The 12424-nt window shown below is 37.6% G+C and overlaps 1 protein-coding gene across 1 annotated transcript; it reads left to right on the top strand.

Annotated features, from left to right (window-relative positions):
• hectd3 (HECT domain containing 3) lies at window positions 1-12208 on the top strand. The gene is made up of 20 exons (XM_055014885.1): window positions 1-88; window positions 457-892; window positions 2558-2811; window positions 2895-3030; window positions 3482-3603; window positions 4457-4570; window positions 5665-5747; window positions 5840-6005; window positions 6751-6832; window positions 7549-7731; window positions 7821-7873; window positions 7968-8136; window positions 8529-8642; window positions 8803-8892; window positions 9334-9540; window positions 9636-9765; window positions 11434-11508; window positions 11598-11679; window positions 11778-11849; window positions 12001-12208. The coding sequence occupies exons 2-20, from the start codon at window positions 539-541 to the stop codon at window positions 12083-12085; spliced, it is 2571 nt and encodes an 856-aa protein (XP_054870860.1). The 5' UTR covers window positions 1-88; window positions 457-538; the 3' UTR covers window positions 12086-12208.
• Window positions 12209-12424: the final 216 nt, after the last annotated feature.

Genomic DNA, 12424 nt, shown 5'->3' with positions numbered 1-12424 from the left:
ACTTCGGAAGGACCAAAAGTGTCTTTTCGCACTTCCGCGTTGTCAGAAATCTGCAGCAGGGACAGACGAGTTTTAAAACAAACAGCAGGTACGTTAACAGCTCCTGTTTCCTAACAGAACTGTGTCTTTTAGCTCATGAAACTTTAGTCTTTCGTGACGTTTTGATAAATATTAAAGTAACCAAACAGCCGCTTTGTTGTTGAAAGTTTTCCTAAGAGCCTCAGTCATAAACCAGCTAACATGCTAACGTAAGCTTTAGCTCTGAAGAAGAAGTCGATAGATGGTTAATTATCTAAAACCCGATGTCTGAGTCACTCTGTCGGGAACTTTGGCCTCTGAGGAGCAGATTTATGAGGTTCAGACTGTGCGTGGGAGAGTTCTTTCACTATAATCCACAGCTGCTGTTTACTGGAGCCTCTGATATTCAGGAATGTTCGCTGTTGTTCGGTCTGACAGGAGCAGATAAACAGGAGCAGGTCGGTGTGATGAAGCTGAAGCCTCCCTGCTGACTCCCACCTTCATCCTCCTCATCATCATCATGTCTCTGGCCGACAACCCTCACCTGCTGCTGGGCAGGATCCGCTTCCTGAACCGGTGTGTGGAGAGCTTCCGGAGGGGAGAGCCGGTCCCGGAGGGTCTGTGCTACGTCCCCAGAGAGGTGTGCTACAAGATCTGCAAGGATTCCTCGTCCTCCTCCGGGGCCTCCTCCGGGCCCTCGGCTGGAGGATCCACCGTGGGGAAAACCGTCGTGTCCGTGTTCGAAAGCCCTCATCAGATCCCCCACAGCAAGAAGCTGTGCAGGTACAGCATCGAGCCCAAGAAAGGGACCTGCATCCGGACCACCGGGGAGGAGTACTGCAACAGCCAGGGCCTGTGGGTGAAAATCAGCAAGGTGAGCTGCTGTTGTCACCCTCACACCTGGATTACTTTATTTACCCTCGTGTCGTCCTGCGGGTCAAAATTGATCAGTGAAATCTAATCATGTAATATGAATTAGTATTATTTGCACTATTTATGTGATTTTTGTGCAGCCCTTTTCAAAACAGACATTCAGTGTTTTACATTTAGATATACATTTACTTTATTTAAACAGGATAAGAATGAAACATTAAGAATGAGAGTTTAGTTAGAACATCTGGACGTGTTTTTCAAATTAAAAAAAATCAAAAATAGGTAAAATAGCACAAATAAAACAACATTAGTCAGAAAAAACAGTAATTTAATCATCACAGAGGATGTTTTTCTACATTTTGTAGATTTCCCTTTTGATCCTTTAACCCTGTTGTTGTCCTGCAGGTCAAAATTGACCTATTTTAAAGTTTGAAAATGTGGGAAAAAAATATATTTTCACAGTGAAACTTCTGATGTCCACATTTTCAACATCTTTGGGAAATCTTTGAACACTTTTTGGTGGAATAAAAGAAATGTTAAAAATCAACCAAAATCCAGCGAATTTCACTGGATTTTGGTTGATTTTTTTGTGAATGTTCTTAAAGAAAATATTAGAAGTTTTACTGATATATATGTAATCATATTTTTAGGATTTTTTTGAAGATTTTTACTCATTTTTTTGAAAATAGTTACAAGAATTTTCTTGCCAAATTTGGGGGATTTTTTGAAAAATAAAACTTTTATTGGAAATTTCTTCCTGAAGGTTTTGCTAATTTTCAGAACCTTGGGGAATTTTTTTTTGCTGATTTTTGGGATTTTTTTCAGACAAAGAAACAATATTTTTTGGTGCCCATAAATGAGGACAACAGGAGGGTTAAAGTAAATTACTCCCTCTGGGGTTTTATTTATTAAACCCTGGAGGGAAATGAAGTTATTACAGCAGCTGGATGTTCAATAAAGGGGTAAACAGTAACACAGAATATTAGGGTATGAAATGAAGGTAAAATAAATTAAGATAAAAATATATCAAATCTAATATAGAAAAAATCTACTTAATATACAAGACTGATATAAAATGTGCAAATGGCTTAAATAGGTGCAGATGAGTTTACAGATACACAGATCAGGCATATCATTATGACCACATGTCTAATATTGTGTTGGTCTCCTTTATGCTGCTAAAACTCCTCTTACCCGGTGGATCATGGACTCAGGACCTCTGGGGATGTCCTGGTACCGGAGTAAACTAAAATATCCAGTAAAATATCCAGTAAATATCCACTGAAATGTCCAGTAATATAGCCAGTAAAATATCCAGTAAATATCTAGTAAAATATCCAGTGACATGTGCAGTAAATATCCAGTAAAATATCCAGCAAATAACCAGTAAAATATCCATTAAATATCCAGTAAAATATTCAGTAAAAGAGGCGAAACCAGGAGTCAAACCAACAACTCTATGCTCAATGGATGATCTACTTTACAAATTTACAACAAAAAAAAAACTGTACAACTTTTCTCCTTTAGCTCTAACACACACCATGTTCTCACGGATGTCAGACAAAAGTTTTTTTCTCTGTCTTAATGTTTTCCCCTTTCATCGTTCGTATGGTTTTAAATGTTCTGAGGAAACAGATGTTGACCAGATGTTCTGTATCTGATCCAGGAGCAGCTGGAGGAGCACCGTCCGGGCCAGGAGCTGGAGGAGGGCTGGATCCTGGTGTGTAAACACACTGAGGGAGGCGACCGGCTGGTTCCCGTGGAGCCGCCGGAGACCGTCAGCCGGCAGCAGCAGCTCTTCGGCTACGACCACAAACCCTGCAACCGATGGGAGCAGGTGGTGGACGTGGAGAACGCACTGTACATCGGGTCCAAACCCAAAATCGCAGAGTCTGACGAGGCCGCCGTCCAGAAGCTGAGGTCAGTCTGTTGACATGGAGACTTTTTACACTTTTCTGGAACAGTTTACAGTCAGATTAAACTTCTAACTTTAAACCTTGAAGGTACGTTCCTCCCACCTGGACGTACGAATGTGACGAGGATCTGGTCCACTACTTCTACGACCACATTGGGAAAGAGGACGAGAACCTGGGGAGTGTGAAGCAGTGTGTGACCAGCATTGATGTTTCCTCATGTTCGGTGAGCAACAAAAAACAAAACGGAGATGACTGAAATTAATAACTGAAATGCGTATTTTGTTAGATTTACATGCACTAAAACTACATTTATGTATTCAAAGTGCTTTAATGTGTCATTTAGTAACATGTGGCTGGAGCAGAGTTCTGCATCTTTTACATGTGAACAGGAGAAATAATATCCAGTAAAATATCCAGTAAATATCCAGTAAAATATCCAGTAAAATATCCAGTAAATATCCAGTAAAATAGCCAGTTAAATATCCAGTAGATATCCAGTAAAATATCCAGTAAAATATCCAGTAAAATATCCAATAAAATATCCAGTAAAATATCCAGTAAAATATCCAGTAAAATATCCAATAAAATATCCAGTAAATATCCAGTTAAATATCCATTAGATATCCAGTAAAATATCCAGTAAATATGCGTTTCTAAATGATGTTTCCTGATAGGAGGATCCCAGCGGGGGGGCGAGCTGTCTGACGGACGGAGACACTGAAACTTACTGGGAGAGTGACGGCATGCAGGGACAGCACTGGATCCGTCTGCACATGAAGAGAGGCACTGTGGTCAAGTAAGCAGCTGCTGGACATAACAACAAAATGACCATAATGAAGCCAGCTTTAGGGTCGATGAAGGAATATTTATTGCAGTAAAACCTGCATTTCAGTTTGGTGTTTTAACTTTAATTAGTGTGATTTTGCTCTGCAGTTCTAGTCTGGTTAACCCTCCTGTTGTCCTCATTTATGGGCACCAAAAAATACCGTTTCCTTGTCTGAAAGTGTTCTTTTCTTCTTTAAATATTTGGTATTTCCAGTTTATTTTTGAGGACAGATTTAATCCTAGTGAATCTGGTTGATTCCAGATGTGTGGAGAGATGTTTCCTTCCACTTTAAAATACTCCACAGCTCTTCTGTTGGTATCACGATCATTGTTACCGTTGCTTCCTTCCAAATGCAAACTGAAGAAGTTCTGATATTATTTTATCATACTGACAGGAATGTTTTGGTCCAGCAGAGAGTAAAATAAAAACAGATTTGATCATGTTTTAAATGTGGCCAAACCAAGGTTGTTCTAAGATTAAGATCAAAAATCAGTGCATTCAGCTTCCATTTACTACGTTATGCGGTATATTTTCAAATTTATCAATACAGAAAAAATTAATACCAAAATCATTAAAAAGCTCATTTGTTTCACTACAAGCAAATGTTGGATGTTGTTTGCGTTGAGCTTCAGTGAAACCGCTGAAATCCAACCATGTTTGTGATAAAACATCCACGTTTTACTGTGTTGTCATTGTATGATCCACAGTCGTGACTGAACTACTGCTGTTTAAAGATGTGAAGCATCTCATGAGCACTTTAGTCACTCTGATCAATCATAGACGTGTTTTTCTCTTACATAATGATCCTCTTTCTGTGCTCCAGTAAACTGATATTAACGGTGGACTCAACGGACGACAACTACATGCCCAAGAGAGTCACAGTTTACGGAGGAGAAGGAGACAACCTGAAGAAGCTGAGCGACGTCACCATAGACGAGTGAGTTTTCCTCATTTTAATTACTCTAAATTACACCACAGTTTCACAGATACATGCCTGAGTTAGCAGAATGTGGATATAATCACACTAGTTCTGCTGTTATTAGGGTGGGACTTTAATGCATTGATTTAGATTCATTAATTACAGAAAAAAATAACATGTTCAAAAAAGTAACGCATTTAATTGCACCTTTCTGAGTTCCCTAATTTCTGACATACCGGTAACACTAATGAGCTATAATAATAGATAAATCTATTGCAAAAATAAGGAAATAAATGTGTAAATATAAAGAGGAATAAATGAAAAAAGTAAAGCTGTTGAAACAAATAAATAAATAAATGTGTAAATACAAAGAGGAATAAAAAAAAGTAAATCTGTTAAAAAATAAGGAAATGTGTAAATATGGAGAGGAATAGATTTAAAATAAATAAATCTGTTAAAAAAAATAAGGAAATGTGTAAATATTGAGAGGAATAAATTTAAAATAAATAAATCTGTATAAAAATCAGGAAATAAATGTGTAAATATTAAGAGGAATAAATGAAAAATAAATAAGTAAATTTGTTAAAAAAATAAGGAAATGTGAAAATATAAAGAGGAATAAATTTAAATAAATAAATAAAAAGATAAGGAAATATATGCGCAAATATAAAGAGGAATAAAGAAAACAAACAAATAAATCTGTTTTAAAAAACAAGGAAATAAATGTGTAGATAGAAAGAGGAATACATTTTAAAAAATAAATTAAAAATGTGAAAATATAAAAGTAAATTTTGTCTTTGCTTTTCCCTTTTCCTTTAGTTTTTTCCTTTTGTTTTTTAAAGCAAAGGCAAAATGGAAAAAGGCAATAACAAAATTTACCTTTATATTTCCATATTTTTTACACTAGACTGTTTTAATTTATCTCAGAGAATCTGAATAATCTCATCCTGCATCTTTTGTTAACGTGCATTTTCACTGGTTAGAAGCAGAAGAGACCAGTGTGTTATAGATTATTTCTGCCACTCTCAGCAGCAGATAAGAGCACGTGCTGATATGTTTATATGCATTTGTTCTATATATTTAACAGCCTTTCTATTGTTCTTTGCTTCCAGTAATCTGATTGGAGAGGTGTGCGTGTTGGAGGATATGAACTCTCACCTGCCGGTCATTGAGGTTCGGATCGAGGAGTGTAGAGGTCGGACTCTTCATTGTGTTTTTATATTAAATCAACATTAATTTAGCATTTAACAAATACTTCAACAGAACCTTCTTTATTTTGTTTTGCAGATGAAGGGATCGACGTCCGTATCCGAGGTTTAAAGATTAAATCTTCCTGTGAGAGGGACCTGGGTCTGAACGCTGACGTCTTCCAGTCCTCTAACTTGGTTCGTTATCCTCGACTGCAGGGAACGCCGCCCGACATCCTGTACCGCCGAGCCATCGTCATCCAGAGGTACGCCTCAGATGATAAAACTGAGATAAATATCTGTCAGTATTAGAAAGAAGGATAGCTGAAGGGAGTCTCTGTTGGAGCTGCTGGGAAATAAATCACCATAAAACGCTTCGTATTAGGGGTTTTTTATTCATAATTATTGACTATTTTATGACCTATTTTTTACCTTCCTGTTGTCTTCATTTATGGGCACCAAAAAATATTGTTTCCGTGTCTGAAAAAAATCCAAAAATTCAGCAAAAAATTTCCCCAAATTTCTGAAAATTTGCAAAACCTTCAGGAAGAAAATTCCAATAATTCCTTAAAAGTTTTATTTAAAAAAAATCTCCCAAATTTGGCAAGAAAATTCATGTAAATATTTTCAAAAAATGAGTAAAAACTTCCAAAAAAATCCTAAAAAATATCTAAAGTGATTCCATATATATATCAGTAAAACTTCTAATATTTTCTTTAAGAACATTCACATAAAAATCAACCAAAATCCAGCAAAATTCGCTGGATTTTGGTTGATTTTTTTTGTGAATGTTCTTAAGAAACATTTTCAGCATTTCTTTTTTTCCACCAAAAAATGTTCAAAGATTTCCCAAAAATGTTGAAAATGTGGACATCAGAAGTTTCACTGTGAAAATATATATTTTTTTTCACATTTTCAAACTTAAAAATGGGTCAGTCTGACCCACAGGACGACATGAGGGTTAATGATGCACTAAGTATTGGTGGTTGTTGTTTCCTTGTGTCTCTGCAGGTTCATCTGTCTGCTGGACAGCGTTCTGCCTCACCTGGTGCCGGCCTGGGACTACAGCCTGGGGACCTTCAACCAGATCAAAGTGAGTCCTCTTAGAGCTTTTAGTGAACGGACAGTGATTAACAACCAAAACAATCCTCTAGAATACATAGAGAACATTGAAGCTGCTCTCTGATACTGAGGAGATTTTTAACCCGTGTCGTCCTGCGGGTCAAATTGATCTGTTATAAAATTTGAAAATGTGGGGAAAAAAATTCACAGTGAAACTTCTGATGTCCACATTTTCAACATTTTTGGGAAGTTTTTGAACATTTTTGGTGGAAAAAAAGAAATGCTGAAAGAAATTTCTTGAAGAAAATATTAGAAGTTGTACTGATACATATGGAATCACTTTAGATTTTTTTAGGATTTTTTTGGAAGATTTTTACTCATTTTTTGAAAATATTTACAAGAATTTTCTTGCCAAGTTTGGGGGATTTTTTATATATATATATGTATATATATATATATATATATATATATATATATATATATATATATATATATATATATATATATATATATATATATATATATATATTAAAAAAAAAAACTTTTAAGGGAAACTTTTAAGGAATTATTGGAATTTTCTTTATGAAGGTTTTCAAAATTTCAGAAATTTGGGGAATTTTTTGGCAGATTTTTGGGATTTTTTTCAGACTTGAAAACAATATTTTTTGGTGCCTGTAAATGGAGACAACAGGTGGGTTAACACACTGATAGTTTTTATTTCCTGCTGCGTCCTCTGGCGCCCCCTAGAGCATAAAGCAGTTCCTGCTGCTGTCGAAGCGGCGCTCTGCCCTCATCACTCAGTGCCTGAAGGACTCGGAGACCAGTAAGCCGAACTTCATGCCTCGACTCTACATCAACAGACGTCTGGCCATGGAGCACCGAGACAATCCATCCCTGGACCCCAACTGCAAGAACGCCGTGTTGAACCAGGTAGAGGGATGAGGAGCTTCACTGATGGCTTTGATGTGAGAAGATAGACAGAGCTTCATTTCACTGGGTGTCTGTTTTTCCTTTTGCAGGTCTATGAAGGTCTGAAACCATCTGACAAGTTTGAGAAGACGTTGGATTACAGGTGTTTATTTCCTCAACCTCCTCAGTTTAATGTTTCTGACGTGAATTTAACTCCAGAGTGTTCACATCTCCAACGTTTCCTTCTGGACCATCAGATGGCCGGCTCGCTACGACCAGTGGTGGGAATGTAAGTTCATAGCAGAAGGAATCATCGACCAGGGAGGAGGATTCAGGGACAGTCTGGCCGACATGTCTGAGGAGCTTTGCCCCAGTTCAGCCAAGTGTCCGATTCCTCTGCCTTTCTTCACCCGGACGTCCGACCAGGTGATCACTGTCCCACCTTTTCTTTTCCATGTTCCAGGCCTTTAACCTTTAGTTTATTCATGGAGATGCAGTTGATCGTTCAGTCACAGATTTAGATTCAAAAGATCTACTTATTTTTGCTCAGCTGACCATTATAAACAGTTTTCAGAATGGACCATTTTTAAGAATAAAAGGTGTAATTCTGTGATTTCAGCTCCCTAAATTAGAATATTTTCCGCTTTCTTTGCTCCTCTGGGACCATAAACTGAATATCTTTGACATGTTCAGGACGTCATCTTTGGGAAACACTTTCTGACATTTTCTAGACCAGATAATGAATCGATTAATAGAGATAATCATGTAGAGATGAATCTACAGCCCTTTTTCTCACTGGTTGTTGTGTTTTCTCTCAGGGCTCCTTAGGGGCCAGAGATTATTACGTCCCAAACCCGTCCTGCAAAGAGTTCCATAAATACGAGTGGATTGGTCAGCTGATGGGAGCTGCTCTGAGAGGGAAAGACTTCCTGGTGGGTGAAACTGATTCTCCTTCTACTGTAGGATGTTTGCTATAAAATCAGCATTGATGTTCATGAAGAGGAGCAGATTCAAATGTATTCTCAAACCCAGGATGGTCGTTGGTAGCTGCAGATATTTCATGTTCAGACTGTTTTCCTTCTGTTGCTGCAGGTTTTGGCTCTTCCTGGGCTGGTGTGGAAGCAGCTGACTGGAGAATCCATCAGCTGGAGTAAAGACTTCCCTGCAGTCGACTCCATGCTGGTGAGGATGTTTAAATCACGCTATTTAATCTCAGCCCTTTGAGGGAAGAAGAATTTTTATTTAGTGCAGTTTGATTTTATGCTTCAATCATTGCTGTAATCTGTTAACCCTCTAACACCCACATGCAGGTTTGAGGTCCGTTATCTTTAAAATATCCCCAAAATTACACAATTTAACCTAAACTAAAAATACAGAAAGAATTGTCATATTCTGTCCGTCCCCACAAAAAAGTCAAACACTCTAATATTTCATTGGACCTCCTTTAGCTCTGAGAACAATGACCTGATTTTAGTAGTTTCATCTCCTTAGTTGTTTTCTCTGCTTGATGCAGGCCAATAATTTGACCCTTCTGAGACAGATCAACATTCCATAAAATGGAATTATTGACAGACTAAACAGTCTGGTTCTCCTGGTCTTTGCCTGGCGGTGAACTTTCTTCAGGTGAACCAGCTGGACTCCATGGAGAACATGGACCGGGAGACGTTTGACTTCATGTTTGGGGAGGAGCTGGAGTACACCACCCTGCTGAGCGACGGCCAGATGGTGGAGCTCATCCTAGGAGGCAGTAATGTTCCGGTTCGCTACGAGGATCGCAGCGAGTTCAGCCGCCTGGTGCAGAAGGCTCGGCTGGAGGAGAGCAGGCAGCAGGTGGGGCCTTCAGTGGAGTTACAAGTCCTCTTGTTGCTTTTATTCCTCCGTCTGGACTCCAGTAACGGACCCGATGATGTGTTTGTGCGCTACAGATCGCAGCCATCCAGGCCGGGCTGCTGAAGGTGGTTCCTCAGGCGGTGCTGGACCTGCTCACCTGGCAGGAAGTGGAAAAGAAAGTGTGTGGAGACCCAGAGATCACTGTGGAAGCTCTGAAACGACTCAGTGAGTGTCCAGCTCAGAATTTAACTGAGCAACTTTGACAATAATTAAACATTTTCTGTCATAATAGAGGAGGTGAAGCAGGACTTTTTGCACACAAAATACCACACTGGAAAAAATGCCCCTCTCAAAACAAGAAAAAAAAACTTATTCCAAGGAACTTTTACCTTGAAATAAGTGAAAAAAATCTGTCAGTAGAACAAGTGAAAAATGTCTTGGTAAGATTTCTTGAAATAAGATATGATATTTAGAATCATGAGATCTTAAAATTAGCTGGGAAAACTTATTTGAAGCTCTATTTTACCAGGATTGTCAAGCTTAGGTGTCTTAAAATAAGCCAGATATGCTTAAAAAAAAAAAAAAAAAACAGCAGTTTTTCACTGAAAAATAGATTTTTGCTTTCATGTAGCCTCCTAATTTGAGATGTATTAACCTTCCTATTGTCTTCATTTATGGGCACAAAAAATGTAGTTTCCTTGTCTGAAAAAAATCCAAAAAATCTGCAAAAAAATTCCCCAAATTTTTTAAAATTTGCAAAACCTTCAGGAAGAAAATTCCAATAATTCCTTAAAAGTTTCCCTTAAAAGTTTTATTTAAAAAAAAAAAAAAAAAAGCCCCCAAATTTGGCAAGAAAATTCTTGTAAATATTTTCAAAAAATTAGTAAAAATCTTCCAAAAAAAATCTTTAAAATATTTAAAGTGATTCCATACATATCAGTAAAACTTCTAATATTTTCTTTAAGAACATTCACAAAAAAATCAACCAAAATCCAGCAAATTTCACTGGATTTTGAAACATGTTTAACATTTCTTTCTTTCCACCAAAAAATGTTCAAAGATTTCCCAAAAATGTTGAAAATGTGGACATCAGAAGTTTCACTGTGAAAATATATTTTTTCCCACATTTTCAAACTTTAAAACGGGTCAATTTGGCCCACAGGACGACACGAGGGTTAAACTTATTTTGAGTTTTCTTGTAAAATTCAGCTCAAAACAAGATAATTTCCAGATTGTTTGACTTAACAAGATATTTAAGATGCATTGTCTTAAAACAAGTCCCTCCATCTGCTGAAATGTCTCTTGTTAAGTGAATTTATCTTAAATCAAGTGGGATGAGACATTTAGACTAAAAATAAGACAAACAGACTTGGTAAGATTTTGAGCTTTTGAAGTTCAGGAGAAGTGTGTAAATTTAATTAAATGTCAAGTTTAGTTCAAGTTGAATCTCCTTTAGTTGTTTTAGTTGCGTGTTTTTAATGATTATGAAGTTTTTATGCATGTTTCTCTCCGGTGTCCTTTATGTCAAGCTGATTTCCTGAATACATTTCATGAAAAGCTGATTTTTAATGCATTGTAAACATCCGTCTTTGACTACGGGTTCTTCCTTTCATTTCACAGCAGACATTTGTTCTTCTCATAGCAGGAAAAACACAAAAATATATAGTTGACGATATTAGCATTTAGAAGATAACCTGTTTATAGATTTGTCCCTTGATCTCTGTTCAAGCTACTTTTTTTTCTGTCATGAATAACTCCCACAAAGGGATGAGCTCATTTAGAGGATGTGTTTCCCTGCAGGTTCCACACTGTTTAGTGAAAGCAAAAGTAAAGTAATGAAACACAATAAATCAGAATGATCCTCATCGTGATCCTCTTTAATCTCCCCACCAGCTCGGTATGAAGACCTGGAACAAAGTGATGTCAGAGTTCAGTACTTATGGGAGGCGCTGACCAACTTCACCAACGGTTGGTTCACCGTTTATTAACGAGTCTTTACAACGAGAAGCCAGACTGTATTTATGTCATCAGTTACTGACCTTGACTTGTGTTTTCAGAGGACCGCAGCAGGTTTCTGAGGTTTGTAACTGGTAGAAGTCGTCTTCCTGCTCCGATCTACGTCTTCCCTGATAAACAAGGGTGAGCACATCGCTATGAACAGTTCTTAGTACAAAGCAGTTTGCTGTGTGTTGATTTGGAAAACACTATAATTTGATATTTTCTGCTCTGTGATTCAGCTCTGAAACAACGGATGCACTTCCACAGTCCTCCACATGTTCTAGTACCCTTTATCTACCCAACTACCCCAGGTATCGCCATGTTCTGCCTTTTAGATACGAAGTCTTATAGTATTTATTGATGCTGTTAAATGTCTTTCCTGCATTTTTTCTGTTCATGTAAACCTCTGGAAGCAGATTAGAATTACTGACAGTAACGTCACCTTTATCTCTCGTCGTGCAGCGCGAAGGTTTGTGAGGAAAAGCTGCGTTACGCTGCCTATAACTGTGTGGCCATCGACACCGACATGAGTCCCTGGGAGGAGTGAACTTCTTCACCTGAACACTCCACAGATCACCGCTGAACGGAGAAACCTTGCCAAGTTTATCACCTGTCTTCTGCCAAATAACCAATAGCTGTATATAATAAAGAACTATATGGAAACATGGAAGTGACTGATTTTTATTCCTGCGGGTCAAAATTGACCCGTTTTAAAGTTTGAAAATGTGGGAAAAAATATATTTTCACAGTGAAACTTCTGATGTCCACATTTTCAACATTTTTGGGAAATTTTTTAACATTTTTTGGTGAAAAGGAGAAATGTTAAAAATGTTTCTGATAGGGCTGGGACATTAACACGTTAATTTCGATTAATTAATTACATTTT

The sequence above is a fragment of the Amphiprion ocellaris genome, chromosome 10 (assembly GCF_022539595.1).
Source record: "Amphiprion ocellaris isolate individual 3 ecotype Okinawa chromosome 10, ASM2253959v1, whole genome shotgun sequence".
NCBI classification, from domain to species: Eukaryota; Metazoa; Chordata; class Actinopteri; family Pomacentridae; genus Amphiprion; species Amphiprion ocellaris.
Note: the sequence above shows the minus strand (reverse complement) of the source record. Positions and strands in the feature narration are given on the sequence as shown.

Excerpts from the sequence above, each read along its gene's own strand:
- hectd3 (XM_055014885.1), top strand. The coding sequence starts at position 539 with ATGTCTCTGGCCGACAACCCTCACCTGCTGCTGGGCAGGATCCGCTTC. Across the intron at positions 6,833-7,548 it reads GGACCTTCAACCAGATCAAA|AGCATAAAGCAGTTCCTGCT; the intron begins GTGAGTCCTCTT and ends GGCGCCCCCTAG. Across the intron at positions 11,680-11,777 it reads GTCTTCCCTGATAAACAAGG|CTCTGAAACAACGGATGCAC; the intron begins GTGAGCACATCG and ends TCTGTGATTCAG.